Here is a 19,215-nt window from a genome sequence, read left to right on the forward strand (position 1 = left end):
GGCTACAGCAGCAGAAGACCACACTGGGTCTACTCCTGTACCTAATAAAGTGACCACTGAATATAAATGATTATTTCACATTATTGCCAATTTTAGATTTCAAACTTTGCAACAGAGCCTATTTCAATTTTTCATTTACTGTTCTTTTCCAATATTAGCATTTCTGGAATGCCTCTGTTGTGCAGAGGAGAGTCTGCTATTTGAATGAATGGCAGGGGAGCACGCAAGTGGAATGCACCAGGCTCCTTATTCTGTACTAGTGGTTTTACTTGGACATTAAAGTGTGTCACAGCAGTGTAGCGGTTAGCTTAATGATATTACAGTGCCAGAGGTCAGGTTTCAATTCCTGCCACTGTCTGTAAGGAGTTTGTACATTCTCCCCATGACCATGTGGGTTTCCTCTGGGTGCCCTGGTTTCCTCCCACATTCCGAAGACGTACAGGTTAAAGTTAGTAAGTTGTGGGCTTGCTGTGTTGGCACCAGAAGTATGCCGACACTTGCAGGTTGCCCCCAGTATTATATGTATTATGTTGTTAACACAAATGACGCATTTCAATGTACATGTGACAAAGCTAATCTTTATATGTTTTTATACCTTTAAAATCACTATAATATCATCATGGGGGTGATATGGCAATGTAGTGGTTAGCACAACTCTTTACAGTCCAGGCGACCCTGGGTTCAATTCCCATGGCTGCCTGTAAGGAGTTTGTACGATCTCCCCGTGACCGCATGGGTTTCATCCGGGTGTTCCGGTTTTCTCCAACAGTCCAAGGACATGTTGGTTGGTAGGTTAATTGGTCATTGTAAATTGTCCCGTGTTTAGGCCAGGATTAAAATTGGGGGTTGCTGGGCAGCATGGGTCAAAGGGCCAGAAGGGCCTATTCCATGCTGTATGTCAATAAAAAATTTTTAAACATATGATTTCACACCTCTCTCATACGTGCTCTCCCATTTGCACATTTCCTTCCTCCACTCCCCCACCTGTGTCGCTCTCAAACCTGAAGCATCATTCACATTTTTCCCTCCACAGATGCTCCCTGACCCACTGAGTTTCCTGCATTTCTCATTTTCATAATCCATGTTGTTTAGACTTGCATGGCAGTGCCTCAATACCCAGCTTGAACCTACCTTCTCTCATTCAGTGTAATCCTTGCTGCAGAACTGCAGATTGTAAACGATTCAGAAGTGCCAACAACCCTCCATTATGGCAGCAGGCTTTCTTTCAGAGCAGCTTGTTACATATCTCCTTTCAGATGCCTTCACGCTGATAGATAAGTAAAGACTCTAATACATATAATGATCCAATTCAGTGTCTGCGAAGATAAGCAGACTTGTCAGCTGTGCAATCAACTGTAAGCCTTCCACTGATCTGGCTGACTTAAATGGAGGTGTACTCTGACAGAGATCCTTTCCTGCCTCTCTGTGTTGAGTAGTTGCCAGAACAGACAAATAACTGTTTTTAGTTATTAGTTTAGTGTGTTTTTTAGATGTACACAAAGCTTTTTGTTTTTGGATTGAAGTGCATTGTGTTAACTCTTAGAGTGGTGAATATCTAGCTGGCTGTGGCGGTCAAGTCAAGGCAGAGGTTGATAGATACCTGATTAGTCAGGGCATGAAGGGATAAGGGGAGAAGGCTAGAGATTGGGGCTGAGAGGGGAAAATGGATCAGCCATAATGAAAAGGCAGAGCAGACTCGATGGCCAAATAGCCTGATTCTGCTCCTACATCTTGTCTCATTTGCATGCTAGAATGCTTTTAAATGATGGGTGCTATTTTAGTCCTTCCTGAATCAGGAAAGTTTTGAAGGGTTCAGCAGCTCAGAAAAATACCTAGATTAATTCTGGATATGGATCATGGAATATCTTCCCTTTCTTTCCAGTCCTTACAAAAGGTCTCAGCCCAAAATGTTGGTTGTGTATTCCCCTCCCCATCCCATAGATGCTGCCTGACCTGAGATCCTCCATTTTTTTTGTGTGCTTACTTACTGCCCATTACACCGCTGGCGCTTAGGGAAGGATGAAGGTCCTCCGTCTCTGGTGATGTTCAGAGCTTCCTTCATCATGTCAGTAGCTTCCTCTCAGTTCTCACTACTGTCAGTCATGCAAATCCCAAGTGGATGCTCAGGAATACAGTCACACTCCGATGTAGAAGGATTCTCCGTTGTTTTTTCCGTAACAATTTTGTTTTACCAGTCAGAGTTGTTAACCCTGAGCTGAATCCTGGAACCTGGGGACCACTGGACCACTCCCAGTCTGTCCTCTACCCTTTGACCTGTTTGGCATGGGTGACCCTACCAAGAGCCAAATCATAAAGCCCTGACTCCAGCCAACATATAGTTCTCTGGGTCATTGAGGCACACAAGCCTCCAAACCATGACAGGGTTGTGGTCCTCTTGGCGGTTTTTTTGTGTGTTGTTCTGGATTTCCAGCATGCAGTCCTCATGGATTTTATACGGCCAAGATGTGATCAGGTCAGGGTGTTGTGATCATTAAAGAATTGTATAGAACCCAGCCGGTTCAATGGTGAGAGGAAAAGGCCATAACTTGGAAAGTGGGGCCAATCTTATCAGATGTGTCAACAAAAACTGTGTGCCCTATGAGAGGGAGTGGGGTAGTGGAAATCTGGAATGAGCTGTTAATGCCCAAACAAAAATATCAAAAAGGAAGTCATTTGACTTTTGTCCAACAGGATTGCAGTGGAGCCATGGCGGCAAGATGAATTGAGACTTAGTTCAGCCAAGATCTGTTTAAATCTCTATCTGGTTCATGGAGTGTAGGAGTACGAGTCCAGATTTTGACAGATGTACTGTGGAGAGCATTCTAACTGGCAGCTTCACTATCTGGTGTGGAGTAGTGGGGGAGCTACTGCAAAGGATCAAAATAAACTGCAGAGACTTGTAAACTTAGTCACTCCATCATGGGCACTCGCCTTCATAGTCTTGAGGACATCTTGAAGGAGCGATGCCTCAAAAAAGCAGTGTCTTTCATTAAAGAGCCCCATCACCAGGTCATGCCCTCTTCCCATTGTTACCATAAGGAAGGAGATACAGGAACACATTGGCACACACTCAGCAATTCAGGAACAACTTCTTTCCCACTGCCATCTGATTTCTGAATTTTCATTGAACCCTTGAACACTACCTCACTACTATTTTGTTATTTTTATTTTTGCACAACTTATTTAATTTAACTATTTAATATATTTATTGTAATTCATGTTATTTTGCTATTATTACATATTGCATTGTTCTGCTGCTGCAAAGGCAACAAATTTCGTGAGTTATGCTAGTGATAGTAAACCAGATTCTGATTCTCATTTGTATTTGATAGAAGTATACAAAAAAAATCAGGATGGCAGAGTGGAGATGCATCTCTACCAAAGGAAGTGTAAGACACTGGTTCCCTCCACTAGCCTGCAAGTCACCCTTGCGCAAGGTGTAGCACCTGCTTAGCCCCCCCAATCCCCCAGCAAAATCAGGGTCACGTGAAGCCATGGGAGCAGGTGGTGGATGGTCGTATGAGCAGCTGATGCATATCACAAGTCCAGGTTTTGCGGCCACTGACATCAGGCAGACAATCTCTGAGGAGTATTGATAATGGCTGGGGTCACATGGCTGCGTTCCCGCACCAGCAGGCACAGGAAGAGCTTCTTCCCTGGGTCTGTGACACTGCTGAACCTCTCATCACAGCGCTAAGCAGTATTGCATCCGTATTGTACTGTCTCAGTACTTTTATATTTGTGTGCTATAGCACGTTTTTTATTCGCAGTTATTTTGTAAATAACACTATTCTTTGCATTTCTGGTCAGATGCTAAATGCATTTCATTGGCTTTGTATCTGTACTGGGCAAAATGACAATAAAGTTTAATCTAATCTAATTTGTAATGACATTGTCCAGAAGAAGGCAATGGCAAACCACTTCTGTAGAAAAGTTTGCCAAGAGCAATCACGGTCATGGATGAGACCATGAATCATATGACATGGCACATAATGATGATACAAAATTGAGGGTTATAGACAGGGTAAATGTATGCAGGCTTTTTACACTGAGCTTGGATGAGACTAAAACTAGAAAGTCATAGGTTAAAGGTGAAATATTTAAGGGGAACTTGAGGGGGAACTTATGGGGGTGGTGTGTGTGTGGAGCAAGCTGTCTGTGGAAGTGGTGGGTGCAGGTTCAAATGCAACATTCAAGAGAAGTTCGGATAAGTACATGTTATGGGAGAGGTGTGGAGGGCTGTGGTCCAAGTGTGGGTTGATGACACTGGGCAGAATAACAATCAGCAGAACTGGATTTACCAATGGCTCCATAGTCAAACGAATAATATTCTTAAGTTCTTATCTGCTCCATTTTCTTTGCACCTTAAAATAGCCCGCAAGTATTAACTGGTCAGGTAATGATATCTTAATGCAGCAATAATCAAAGTACTGGAAGAACACAGCAGGTTGAGCAGCATCAGTGGAAGGAAAGGAATTGCCAGCGTTTCTGGGCGAAGCAGTTTCTCCCTTACCACAGATGCTGCCTGACCTCCAGTACTGAGTTCCTCCAGCAGTTTGTGGCAGTTTGTGTCAGTTTCCTCCAGCTCTGAGCATCAGCAGTCCCTGGTTTCTCTCAGTGCAGGAGGTTTCCTGTCAGCAGGTACAAATGTGCAAAATGAACACTCCGCTGAATTAGAGTCAGCCCCCTGAGGCAGTGTGCTACCTGGGTAACTACACCCCACCAGTTCAAAGTTCAAAGTCTGTATATAGTATACAACCTTGAGATTCATTGCCTTGTCGGCAACCACAAAAGAAACACCATAGAACCCGTTTTTTAAAAAACCCACACGACGAAACCATCAGGCAGGCAGGAAAAGAAAGGATCAAATCACGCAAACAGCAAAATGCGAACAAATAGCACGCAAAATATTAAGTGTCAAACCGTAGAGTCCCGCAGAAGTGAGTCCACAGTCATGAGCCACCGAGGCAAGTAAAACCAGTCCAAAAGCCAATAGCCACTCCTGGACTGGGCGCCTTATCTAAGAAAAGATGTGCTGGCGTTGGAGAGGTTCCAGAGGAGGTTCTTGGAAACTATCCAGCAATTGAAATGGTTAACATACGAGGAGCATTTGATGACTCTAGGCCTCTACTCGATGACATTTTGAAGAATGAAGGGGGGAGTTTCATTGAAACCACCTGAATTTTGAAAGGTCTAAAGTGGACACGGAGAGGATTGTTCCTGTAGAGGGGGAGAATAGAAGAACATCTCTTTTGAATAGAGATGAGGAGGAGTTTCTTCAACAAATCTGTGAAATTTGTTGCCACAGATGGCCATGGAGGCCAAGTCATTGGGTATATTTAAGCAGAGGTTGATAGATTCTTGATTAGTCAGTGCATCAAAGATTATGGGGAGAAAGCAGGAGAATGTGATTGAGAGGGAAAATAAATCAACCATGATTGAATGGCAGAGCAAGCTGGATAGGCTAAATGCTCTGATTGTACTCCTATGTCTTATGTCAGCCTGGCCCAATGGTGCCACCTGTAGTGACAGACCTGCCACTACAAGCTGCAATCCTTCCAATTCCTCATACAACCTGTGTTGTCACCTGCACGTGCATGTGTCTTTTTTCTACTGCTGTGCTTTGTTACTTCAGACCTTGTGCAGGCTTCCAGCTATCTACAGAGGTATATATCATGACCCTTTTCCAAAATCTGCATTGAATGTAAGAGCAGTGTGCTTTGTATTTTTTTTTTTAGCCTTCTCAAAGGCCTTATTCATTCAATCTAAAACAGTGACTAACTCAAGTCATATGAGCAGGCAATGACCTGCCAGCTGGCTTCCCAAGATAAAAAAAAAAAATGCAAAATATTTTTATTTTAACAGCAAGCCCTGTTGAATTTTAAAAAGTTTTAGTCTGATAAATAACTTGAGGATTGATTCGACCAGATGTTGACTAACCTCTCCCCCCCCCCACCCCCAGCCATCTCTTTTTTCTGTGAGGTTGATGTGTCTGATTTATTTTCCAGTCAACCTTGGCTGCACATTGAGGTGGTGGTACTTCTTGTACAAACAATGGGTGGGCAGGACTGTTTTGATTTTTTTTGTTGAAATTTATATGACTTCCGGTAATGAGAATAGGAACCAAAGGAAATTAACATTCCTCGTGGTGTTCAGGCCAAAACTGTCAGAGAGGAAGGTCTCCCTGGAAGGCTTAGTTAGGGCCTGGCCACTGGTGTGAAGCAGATATTTGTCTGACTTCTCTTGTTCAATGGAGTAACTCGTAAGGCATTTGCCAGCCAATTTTTCCTCTGTCGAACGTCCCTTTGACCTCTGTGATCCTTAGGCTTGATTCCCACAGATGTTCTTGGATTTCAAAATATTTCCTTGGATCAGGGGTTCCCAGCCCTGGGGTTAATAGTAGGGGTCCATGACATAAAAAAGGGTTGGGGACCCCTGCCTCAGATCATTCCAGCACCGAAATTGTGCTTTGCATTTATTTATTTATTGACTGGCTTACAGTGCAGAATAGGCACTTCTGGCCCTTTGAGCCTCACTGTCCAGCAATCCCCGGGTTTAACCCTAGCCTAATCACGAGGCAATTTACAATGACCAATTAACCCATCATCAGGCACATCTTTGGACTGTGGGAAGAAACCAGGACAGCGGGAGGAAACCCACGCGGTCACTAGGAGAGCATACTAACTCCTTACAGACAGCGGCGGGAGTATGGTCACAAGTACTGTTAAACAATGTGCTAACCACTGTGCTACCATACCATAACTTTTGTATTTGTCTGCCAGGCCTCCATCACACCTGTGGTGAAACATAGGCTCAGATGTGACCACTCTGCTTCTAAAAAATCACTTCACGTTAACTAAATTACTAAGTAAGAAAAGATTGCAAGGTGGCATGTAGCACATCACTTTTCTCTGTTGAATTCCAGATTGATTGACGGCATTGTGTTTCTTAACTATATTTTTTTTGTCCAAAATTATCCTGTACCTTTAGTGTTTCTTTTACAGGAATGTCATGAATTGTTTCAGCACCAATGTTGTGTATTAATTACCTTTAATGTTTACTCTTATTTAATTATCTGCCTTCTTCCCTTTTTGCCTTCCGAACCATCAGAGCTATAAACGAGCAATAGGTGAGGTTAGTGCCATTCTCTACTAAAGCATGAATTTGCCATGTGTACCGAACCCAGATGACATCGTGCTTGGTATCTGGTTAATATCTCTTGGACAGGCTCTGTCAATAATGTCTGTCTTGCACAGTTACAGTTACCGGCACTATAGTATTGATTGAACTGAAAGAGCTAAGGGTGACTGGAAGACTTAATGCTCGACCAATGTAGAGGACCAATCAACAAAGAGCTTACATAGAACATAGAACAGTACAGCACAGGAACAGGCCATTTGGCCCACAATGTTGTGCTGAACCAACTGAAAGCAAATCAAAAACACCCAAACACTAATCCTTCCTACCTACACAATGTTCATATCCCTCCATCTTCCTTAAATCCAAGTGCCTATCCAAGTATCTCTTAAAAGCTCTAATGTATTTGCCTCTAGCACCATACCAGCCAGCACATTCCAGACATCCACCACTTTCTGAGTTTTAAAAAAAACTTGCCACTCACATCACCCTTTGAAGCTACCCCCTCTCACCTTCAATACATGCCCTCTGGTATTAGAGATTTTATTGGCATGAAATTAGGGATCAGACTGCCCAATGTTCTGACTTGGGCTGGATGTTTTTAGATCTGTTCATCAGGGGGCCAGCTTTGGGGTGGTGAAAAGCAACAGGAATGACTTTAATTTTGAAAGTCCAGGTTTGTTGGGAGGGGAAGGAGTAAAAATTGTACTGAACAGTAGAAAACCAGTTGCCACCTCATGACCAACTCTACAGAAACAAAAACTGTCGGGGGTGCACCGCAGGTCAGTCAGCGTCAGTGTCAATGTAGGCAAATCAACAGTCAACGTTTCAGGTTGAAATGCTGCATCAAAACCCTGCAATAGTCCTGATATAGGGCCTAAACCCAAAACGTCGACCATCCCTCTGTCTCCACAGACGCTGCCTGACCTGCTGAATTCCTGCAGCAGGTTTGTTTCATCTGCAGTCTCTTGTATCTCTATGTCGGCTCTTTGAAAAAGCTTTCTGCTTACTCCTATTATTGTGGATTCTGCAGTATTCTTTCCCCTTTACAATGAGGGAGAAGGAATCTGATTTGAAAGATGAGAAAAGGATTCAAAAGTTAAAGGAGTGGAATAGAAAAAGTAACTTGAGACAATTAAATCCAGACTAATAACAGAACAAATGGTAAAATTCCAGATTGAAAACAGTACAACTGCTAGTCCTCTTTGTATTGAAACTTCAGCTCTGAGCAAATCCTGCCAGGTTCCTGGATTTAAGAATAGATTTGATTTTGGGAAAGGGGCAGGTCAAGTAAGAAAGAATTTGTTAACTTTGAATCACAGCACAATGCAGTAGCGGCTGCTAAATCCTGTGAATCCACCAGGAGATCGTTGTAATGCCATAGTGACAGTGACGTGGGATGTTTGTTACAAGAGATCATTGTACATTGTAATGCTGTAGTGACTGTGGTGAGGGACATTTGTTAATTGTTCAACAGTTTGTCATAATTTTCTTTTTTTGTTGAAAGTACTTCTCGAGCGATTATCAAAAGTCTGCATTTTTTTTTGATCATACTGAGGGTTAAACATCTTCATATCAAAAGGAGTGATTTGTTTATTTGTCTTTGTTAGTTCCTTGTGTTTTATTGTTTCAACTCCCCATTGGTAAGAGTTTTCTTCATTTCTCAAGGACATGCTGAATCTGGGGAAGGACATCCGATCAGACGAGCTGCCCAAACTGCCGGTTAAAGTGATGGACTACTCTTCCTCAAGCGAAGAGTCTGGCAGCACTGATGATGAGGACGAGGAAGGGGAAAGTGAGCGCCAAGATGAAAATCTATCCAGCTCTGATGGATCCCGATCTGGGTGCGTACTTCATGTTGTTTGGTCGACCCCGCTGCTGATGAGCTGTGTTAGCAAAGGCTCGAAGCTAAGTGACCACCTCTACAATGTGGCTGTTCGAGTATTTCCATTTAATTTAACGGTGTTAAGGTGCAATCCTTGCTGCAGTCTACCAAGAAGTCACTGGTTCAAATGTACATAGAGTAGCATAAATCTTTCACTTACTTAAAGCAGAACTTCCTGGTGGCCAAACATTGTAATTCCAATTCCCTTTCCAATATGTTGGTCCACAGGTTCCTCTTGTACCAAAATGAAGCCAGCCTCAGGCTGAAGGAGCAACACCTTGTATTCCATCTGGGTAGCCTCCAACCTGGTTGCATGAATATTGACTCCTCCCTCCAGTTTCAAAAAACCCCTTCCCTCTTCTTCTCTTCCCAACTCTGGCCTTTTAGATTAGATTAGATTCAACTTTATTGTCATTGTGCCGAATACAGATACAAAGCCAATGAACTCCTCTTACCTGCCTATCACTTTCCCCCGAGTTCCCTTTTCCTTCCCTTTCTCCTATGGTCCAATCTCCTTTCCTGTCAGATTCCTTTTTTCCCATCCTGTGACCTTTCCTACCCACCTGCTTCACCTACTACCTTTCAGCTATGCTGCTGCTTCCACCCCCACCTCAACATTTTATTCTGGAGCCTTTCCCCTTCTCAGTCCTGAAGAAGGGTCTCGGCCCGAAACAACGACTGTTTATTAATTTCCATAGATGCTGCTTGGCTTGCTGAGTTCCTCCAGCATTTTGTATGTGTTGTCTTGTACATGCTGCCTTGGAGTATGTTTCTACACCAGGAGTATCCAGCCTTTTTTTATGCCATGGAGCCTTACCATTAACCAAGAGATCTGTGGACCCCTAGTTGGAAACAAAGTGCTGTTCTTCATGAATGTAATTCTTTGCTCATACCTGCTGTCAAATTTATTGCCAGAACAGAAACCTCAAAAGAAGTAAAGGATACAAGTACAAATCACTGTATGACTAGAAGATTGAGGGGAGATTTGACAAAATTAGAGGGGTATAGATAGGGTAAATGTAAGCAAGCTTTTTCCACTGAGGTTGGATAGGCCTACAGCTCCAGAGGTCACAGGTTAAGGATGACAGGTGTAAAATTTAAGGGGAATATGAGGGGAAACTTCACTCAGAGGGTGGTGAGAGCGTGGAACGAGCTGCCAGCGTAAGTGGTGCATGCAAGCTTGATTTCAACATTTAAGAGAAGTTTGGATAGGTACACGGATGGTAGGGGTATGGTGGGCTAGGGTCCTGATGCAGGTCAATGGGAGTAGGCAGTTTAAATGATTTCAGCATGTACTAGATGGGCCAAGGGCCTGTTTCTATGCTGTACTTTTCTATGACTGTGACTGAAATAAATGTAAATGCTTAGCAAGCTTGCACCGTTTAAGATTTTATCTGGGCCTAAGTGTTCTTTAGGGTAAGAAAGTCAGCCTGCTTGGTGTGGCAAGTTTGGGAAGGGGTCCAACATGCTGAAAAGATTGATGGATTAAAAGAGTTGAAGTGAAGAAGATCATAGATGGCAAATCTAGGGAGCAATTAGAATTAGGAAAAAAATGGAAGAGTAGTCATCCTTAGCTCTTGTATCACAGAATCTCCCAGATACATTCTAGGGGTTCCCTGACATGGACCGATACCATTAAGCAAGGGGTCTGTGGCCCCAGGTTGGGACCCCCTGACCTAAAGGGAGGGAAAAGCTGAATGAGCTCAGTATTACTGGGGTGAAAGAGAGACTGATCCCCAGAGCCTGTCAGTTTACATCCCAGAGCACTTCCTGGAAATCGTGGATATAAACCTGTTTAGAATCTGGAGCAGTTCCAATGTATTGCCGGGCAGGGGGGAGTTGGTAGAACCCCACTGTATTTTTATTTTAAGAGCAAAACAGGGAAACAATAATACAGATCAGTAGGGGGCACGTGCTATAAGTTGTAATAAACACTACAATCATTAAGTTCAAGGTAAATTTATTATCGGAGTACGTAATTGTCACCACATACAACCCCGAGATTAATTTTTCTGCGGGCATACTCAGCAAGTGTATAGAATAGTAACTATGACGGGGTCAATGAAAGATCAACCAGAGTGCAGAAGACGACAAATTGTGAAAATGCAAATACAAATATAAATATATAGCGATAAATGAGATAAAGAGTTGTTAAAGTGAGTTCATTGATTGTTGGAACATCTCAATAGATGAGTGTAGCAATACTCTTTTGTTCAAGCCTGATGGTTGAGGGGTAGTAACTTCCTGAACCTGGTGATATGAGCCTGAGGCTCTTATACCTTCTACCTGATGGCAGCAGCGAGAAAAGAGCATGTCCTGTGCAGTGAGAATCTTCGATTATGAATGCTGCTTTCCTGTGACAGCATTTCATGTAGATGTTCTCAATGGTTGGGAGGGCTTTACCCGTGATGTACTGGGCCAAATCTACTTCCTTTTGTAGGATTTTCCATTCAAAGGTATTGATGTTCCCATACCAGGCTGTGGTGCAGCCAGTCAATGCACTTGCTACTACACTTCTATAGAAGTTTATCAAAGTTTTTGAGACCGAGCCAAATCTCCACAGAATCCAAAGGAGAAGCGCTGTTGTGCTTTCTTTGCAATTACATTTATATGATGTCAGGTCCTCTGAGATAGTGACACAAAGGCATTTAAAGTTACTGACTCTCTCCACCTCTGATCCTCTGATGAGGACTGGTTTATGGATCTCTGGTTCCTGTCTCCTGAAGTCTACAATCAGTTCCTTGGTCTTGCCAACATTGATTGAAAGGTTGTTATTATGACACCACTCAGTGAAATTTTCGCTCTCCCTCCTATATGCTGATTCATCACCTCCTTTGATACTGCCCACAACAGTGGTGCCATCAGCAAACTTGCATGTGGTGTTGACAGTTGAATATGGAACTGAGAGTTCGTTGAGAAGACTGGATTGAGGAGTTGCTTGAGTATAATAAAGGCAAATATTTGGAGCTGGTAGAGCAGTGCTAAAAATGGATGGAGGGCATGATGCAAACCTATAGTGGGGTGTAGAGGTTTTGTTGTCTGCTCGTTCTGCAAAACCTACTCTCACCTCGGTATTATGGGGGCTGCAAAGAAAAGAGCCATCAGGAGTGTCACAGGCTGCTGAGTGAGCCTCCAAATGGCTATAGATTAAGATGTGTGACCTGTGGACCAATGCTGCTGGGACATAAGCCAGGGCCTGATCAATCCTGGCTGGGTCATCTGATCAAGTACCTGATGTTAAAGAACTCGAAACACCCAATGACACCAAGTTATATCACTGATGATGTGTCCCAGTGCAGCCCAGGATATATCTCAGCATCTAGGGGAAAATGCATGATGATACATTTTAGGAAGTCATATGAGGTAGCACATATAAATAGAAGGGGAGTAAGGAACAGAGATTTAGAGGGGTGGTCCCAGCTCCATTGTTCTCTGAAAGTGGCAACACAGATGCATAGGTCAGTGAAGATAGCATATGCCATACCTGATCCTTTACTCCAAGGGCGATTATGTTGCAACTGGTTAGGCGTACATGGACTACCCTGGGCAATTGTGGTGGCCATGCTTTAGGGGGGATGTGATTATGCTAGAGTGAGTGCAGAGGAGAGTGCCCAGGATATTCACCTACCACCCCACCAGCCTCCACGTCCAGCACATAATTCTCCGAAACTTCCACCACCTCCAACTGGATCCCACCACCAAGCACGCTTTTCTCTCCCCCCCACTTTCTGCTTTCCGCAGGGATCGCTCCCTAGGCGACTCCCTTGTCCATTCATACCTCCCCGCTATTCTCCTGGCACCTATCCTTGCAAGCAGAACAAGTGCTTCACCTGATGACCTTACACCACCTCCCTCACTACCATTCAGGACTCCAAACAGTCCTTCCAGGTGAGGCGACGTTTCACCTGTGAGACTGTTGGTATCATATACTGTGTTTGGTGCTCCCGGTGTGGCATCTTCTAGATTGGGAGACCGCTTTGCCAAACATCTACGCTCCATCCGCCTGAACAAGTGGGATTTCCCAGAGGCCACCCATTTTAATTCCACTTCCCATTCCCATTCTGATATGTCCATCCATGGCCTCCTCTACTGTCAGGATGAGGCCACACTTCGATTGGATTAACAACAGCTTATATTCCATTCGGGTAGCCTCCAACCTGATGGCGTGAACATCGATTTCTCAAACTTCCTGCAATGCCTCCACCCCCCCCCCCCTCACCATTTCCCATCCCCTTGTCCCTTTCTCATGTTATCTCCTTGCCCACCCATCACCTCCCTCTGGTGTTCCTCCACCCACCCCCACCCCTCCCCTTCTTTCTTCCATGGCCTTCTGTCTCTTTTACCTATCAACTTCCTAGCTCTTTGCTTCATCCCTCCCCCTCCAAGTTTCACCTGTCGCCTGGCGTTTCTGTCTCTCCCCTCACCCCACCTTTCAAATCTACTCCTCAGCTTTTTTCTCAGTCCTGCCAAAGGGTTTCGGCCCAAAGCATCAACTGTACTTCTTTCCATAGAGGCTGCCTGGCTTGCTGAGTTCCTTCAGCATTTTGTGTGTGTTGCTTGGATTTCCAGCATCTGCAGACTTTCTCTTGTTTGCCCAGGATATTCCCTGGATTGCAGAACATCAGTCACAGGAAGTGAATGGATAGGCTGGACATACTTTCCCCCGGAGCAAACGAAGTTGAGGGATGCCCAAATAGAAGTGTACTTACCTCGCTGAGTTGTTGTAACATCAACTAGACAGTGAGCCAAACTCCATTCAAAGATGACATGAGAGTCAGGGTATAGCATCCTAGCTCCTTGGTTTTATTGCAGACTCAAGGGCATGACATAGTGAATAAGGAGTGAAACTGAGAAACAGCAAAATGCAGTACAATTACTGCATTGTTCTATACGCAGATAAATAAGAACTTAGTGAGGTTTCTGCAGGTAAATATAAGATTACAACAAGTAAGTAATATGTGTAAACCGTTAGGATCTAGATTAATGTCTAATAAACTCAAAAATAACATTGTATTTCAGCAAAATCTTGTTGATACCTTTAGATTAACTTCTAAACAATACAATGTCAACTTAAAGCATTGCTTCTGCTGAAGAAACAACAGGATAGCTTTAGATAGAAACTTCTTTCACTCCTAACATATATTTCTGGCCTTCTGACAGCCAATGTGCTTTCCTACTTAATACTTCCTGGTTGCACAGGAAGTGACCTGATACACACCTGAAACTGCTCAATAAAATAAAAGCTGAATGTGCTTCATGACATAGGAAAACATAAATGAATTGCCCGAAGAGCAGAACAAGGAACATAGAAGATTAAGAGAAGCATAGATAAAGCAACAGGTCAGAATCTCTTTCTAATAGGTGGCTAAAGGGCTTATACAATTCTGACTCTATCTTCACTGTAGCCCTTCCTAGCCCAGTTATTCTGGATCTCTGCACTGCACTTCACAAAATGTTTTTATTTCAATAGAAGTTCTTGTGTCCCAATCAGTTTCAATTTTTTTTTATTCTTTAGTCAAAACCGGAGCAATGATGGTGACACAGACAGCATCAGCACAATGGTGGTGCACGACGATGAAGAGCCTGCTGTGGTCGAGACTTCAGGCAGCAGCTATGGAGACGGGACAATGATTGTCCAGAGGGTAGGTGTATTGCTCGGTGTCATCCCCTCATTGTGAGAAGAGTCCATTACTCCTGGAACTTCCACCATACTGCTAGTGTTTTTCACAGTGAGGACTGATGAAAATTCATTTATTCAGTTCGTCTGCTATTTCCTTGTCCAATTTTACTACCTCTCCAGCACGGAAAGGTCTGTTGGCTAACTGATTGAGGTGATGTGGCTTAACAAGCAATTAAGATGTTGTTTACATTTTCTCTGAATAGGTCTGGTTCAGATTTTTCACCACTTACCCCTAAACACAATGTGATTTACATACCTAAGTTCTCTCACACATCACAGTGCTCATTATGGAGATTATACAGACCAGCGGGTTCATGTGAGGTTTATATTCCTTAAAATTTGAAACATGCCCACAAAATGCTGGAGGAGCTCATCAGGTCAGGCAGCATCTATGGAGAGGGATAAAGAGTTGACATTTCGGGCCGATATCCATGTCCTGATATACTATCCTGTTTCCATATACTACCCTGAGATTCATTTTCTCATAGGCATTCACAGTACAACAAAGAAAGAGAATAGAATCAATGAAAAACTACACACAAAGACTGACAAACAATATGCAAAAACAGGAAAAAAATAATAATCAGTAAATAAAACTGAGAACATGAATTGTAGAGTCCTTGAAACTGAGTCTATTGGTTGTGGAATCAGTTCAGTGTTAGGGTGAGTGAAGTTATCCCCTTCGGTTCAGGAGCCTGATGGTTAAGGGTAGTAACTTTCTGAATATGGTTGTGTGAGTCCTGAGGCTTCTGCAGCTCCTTCCTGATGGCAGCGGCAAGAAGACAGCATGGCCCTAGATGGTAGGAGTCCTTGATAATTGATGCTGCTTTCCTGCAATAGTGCTCATTGTAGATGTGTTCAATGGTGGGTGGGCTTTTCCTGTGATGGACTAGGCTGTATCCACTAATTATTGTAGGCTTTTCTGTTCTGATTGTGTTGCATTGTTCCCGTAGTCATTCTGTTAAGTTGTCTGTCACACTACTAGTCTACATTCTTGACCACAATATGATGACAAAATTTGTGATACACGATGTAGTAGACAGATGTCTGACTGTAGTTCAATTTGTCCGTTCTTTTAACAGCCATAAATGTAATTTTGCTCTTGTAATTTATTACTACCTGAGAATTTCTGCTTTGCCCCTTTGACTTTTATTTTAAAAATATAACCATTTCTTAGTTCGTGTTGTTAAAGTAAATGCAATTCTGTTTACTGCAAGTTGTTCTTTACTTGGTATTTATTGTCTGTGTTTGACAGTCTACATCTTACTGATCCCTTTGGAGGAAACAATTTCTGATTTAAAAAAGTACAGGACAGGATATACTTAACCCAATCTTTGTTGCATTGGGAAGTTTAACACTTGGAAACAATAATTTCATGCCTGAGTAGGTTTTGTTCAAGATCTGACAGTCACAAGTGGATCCAGTACTTCAGTCAGAAGCCGATACTTGTTTTTCTCATTAGAGGGATATCTGTTAAGAGCTCAGTTAACTAAACAGTCTACTCCCGCCCCCCGCCCCCCGCCGCTGTCTTCTCCCCTGCCCCCCAGTCCCCCATTTCTCAATATGTTGTGTTCCTTCAGCAGATTGTTACTCCAAGTTCTGAAATAAATGTACTTTTCCTTCATTTATTCCTCAACAGCTGCAAAGAGATTAATAGAATCAGAAAGATAAATCACTATTTAAATTGTGCTTTCTCTTGTGTCCTCATGATTTATTTATGCATCCAGCTTTATAACAAATATGACATACTTCTTCAAAAATCTCATGACAATGTGATTTGTTTTCACAGGGATGTGAAGTTTAGATAATAGTAATGTATTTTTTTTAAAAAGGTGGTTTGGGAAGTAGAATAAATCAAATAGAATCTTAAAGGATCAATAGCTTCAGCTAAAATGAATCAAAGGGTACCAATCAGATATTTAACTGCAACCATGCATTAGCTCTTCATTATGCTTACATGTTACATAACATGTTTAGTGTTTAAATTTGCACAATTTTTACGGATCTCATTGTTTTTGTTCAGTGTTTTCGTGGCAGGCATAATAGGTGAATTTAATAGGATTAAATTATAAGTACAGTGCCTTGGAAACAGTATTCAGCCCCCAATCCTTTGCTCACATAAATGAGTATTACAACCTGGAATTTTGATCAATTTAACTGAGAATTTTTAACTGTGAATCATAAGTTGAGAGGTTCGTAAGTTGACATTAGAATGGAAAAGCAGGATGTAGTGTTGAGGCTTAATAAGGCACTGATGAGGCCTCAGATGGAGTATTGTCAACAGTTTTGGGCCCCTTTATCTAAGAAAGGATGTGCTGCCATTGGAGAGGGCTCAAAGGAGGTCAAAATGTTGATAGAGTGGATGTGGAGAGGATGTTTCCTATAGGGGGGGAGTCTTGGACCAGAGGTAACATTTTAGAGGGACATCCATTTGGAATGGAGACGAAGAGGGATTTCTTGAGCCAGAGAGTGGTGAATTTGTGGAATTCTTTGCCGCAGGCAGCTTTGGAGGCCAGGTCAAGGCAGAGGTTGATAGAGTCTTGATTAGTCAGGGTATGAAGCAATACAGGGAGAAGGCCGGAGATTGGGGCTGAGAGGGAAATGGATCAGCCATAGGGTCCAATGGCCTAATTCTGCTCCTATGTCTTGTTTGCCCCCTTTTTTCACAGTTAAGACCAAAAAACATAGAAAAATGTAAAGCATGAAAAGTAAAAATTCAAAAAATAAAGTGCCCGCAGTTCAAAAGCATTCATGCCCCTTTGCTCAGTACTCAGTTGAACCACCTCTCGCAGCTATTACAGGCAGCAGTCTTTTTGGATAAAGCTTTTTGCAGAACGTAATGGAGCGAGATTTTTGCATTCCTCCTTCAAAATTGCTCGAACTGTGCCAGGTTAGTTGGGGAGCAGTGGTGGACAGCAGTCTTGAGGTCTTGCTAGAGGCAGTTGATCTGGTTAAGTTCAGGACTCTGAATGGGCCACTCAAGGCCATCAATTTGCTTCATTGTAATCCACTAAATGGTTGGTCTTGCAGTGTGCTTTGGGTCATCGTCCTGCTGAAAGATGAACTTCCTGCCCAGTTTAAGCCTTCTGGTAGAAGCTTGCAGGTTTTTATCCTGAACCTCTCTGTATCTAGCAGCATTTATCTTCCCATAATCCGGACCATATCCCTAGTCCCTGCTGCTGAAAAGCATCTCCATAGCATGATGCTACCTCCATCAGGGATGGTGTTACTTGGCTGAGGTGTAGTTTTAGATTTACGCCACACATGCCACTTAATGTTCAGGCCTTAAAGTTCCACTTCAGTCTCATCCGATCTTAAGACCTTCCTCCACATTTTTACAATATCATTGCAGTGACACTTTACAAAGTCTTTACAAGCAAGGATATGTGTTTTTTTTTAAGGCGGGCTTTCTTCCTTGCCACTCTAACATAAATACTCTATTTGGGCAACATCTTGGAGATTGTCCAGCCATGAACCATCTCCAGTTGCAGCTACTGACTCCTGCAGCTCATTCAGAGGGACTGTTGCTGTCAACAGTAGCCTCTGTTATAAATGCTCTGATGTAAGTTTAGAGGGGCGGTCTGACCTTGGCAGTATGGCTGTGGTTTCTTATCTTTTTTTACGATGGACTACTCTGAGGTATGTTCAGTGCCTTTGAGGTGGTCTTGTACCCTTTCCCAGATCTGTGCTTCTCTATTATCATGTCCCTGACTTGCCTTGAATGCTCTTTTGTCTTCAATTTGGCTTGGTCTGTTGAAAATTTACCATACTGTTAGACCTTGCAGAGGGGGGATCGGTATTTATTCTTATGGATTCATTGAAAACAGGTGATCTTCCAATTTTCTACATCAACAAATGGGTGATTTGGTAAGGTAATACCATATATGGCACTTGAGGAAAGTTAGAATGGTAATTACAAAGAGAATGAATACTTTACAGCTTCACAATTTTGGTTTTGAATTTTTAGTAAATTGTTGACGGGGTTGAATTTTTCTTTTGGTTTGTCATGATGCACAGTGTTTTGCAGATTAGCTAAAAATCCAACTTCAATATATTTTAAATTTAGTAAATGAGACAGTAAAATATCAAATAGTTGTGGGGGCTGAATACTTTTTCAAGGCACAGTCAGTACACAAATCATTTTGCCCATTTTATAAGTATTCCTGCACCGAGGGTTCAAAGAGAAGTTGCAGCCATTTGAAAAACAATATATGATGGGTAATCTTGGTTTCTTTCCACAGACGCCTGAGGAGGAAAGAAGTGTCCATCATCCAGACAGTAATGGTTTCACAAGTCATGTTAACCTGCCTGATTTAGTACGGCAGAGTCATTCTCCTACCGATACCAAAGGCCCTAAATCTCAGCAGGACGATACTATAGCGGAGGTGAGTAAAGTTGTGTTCTGTGTTCTAAAGTTGTGTTCCTGTGAATTTCTGCAATAGTAAAACCTCAGTTTTGCAAACGATGCAAATGTGTTCAATGTGCTGGACATTGGCCTGAGTTGGTTTCTCTC

At 42.7% G+C, this 19,215-nt stretch overlaps 1 protein-coding gene across 1 annotated transcript in view; it reads left to right on the forward strand.

The window, feature by feature from the left end:
- The window catches only part of LOC140197807 (misshapen-like kinase 1), a 352,270-nt gene that overhangs the window by 288,460 nt on the left and 44,595 nt on the right, over window positions 1–19,215 (forward strand). The window contains exons 20-22 of the mRNA XM_072258270.1: window positions 8,806–8,981; window positions 14,538–14,664; window positions 18,944–19,087. Coding sequence (XP_072114371.1) covers window positions 8,806–8,981; window positions 14,538–14,664; window positions 18,944–19,087 — 447 coding nt within the window. The remainder of the gene's footprint in view (window positions 1–8,805; window positions 8,982–14,537; window positions 14,665–18,943; window positions 19,088–19,215) is intronic.

The sequence above is a fragment of the Mobula birostris genome, chromosome 5, assembly GCF_030028105.1.
Source record: "Mobula birostris isolate sMobBir1 chromosome 5, sMobBir1.hap1, whole genome shotgun sequence".
NCBI lineage: Eukaryota > Metazoa > Chordata > Chondrichthyes > Myliobatiformes > Myliobatidae > Mobula > Mobula birostris.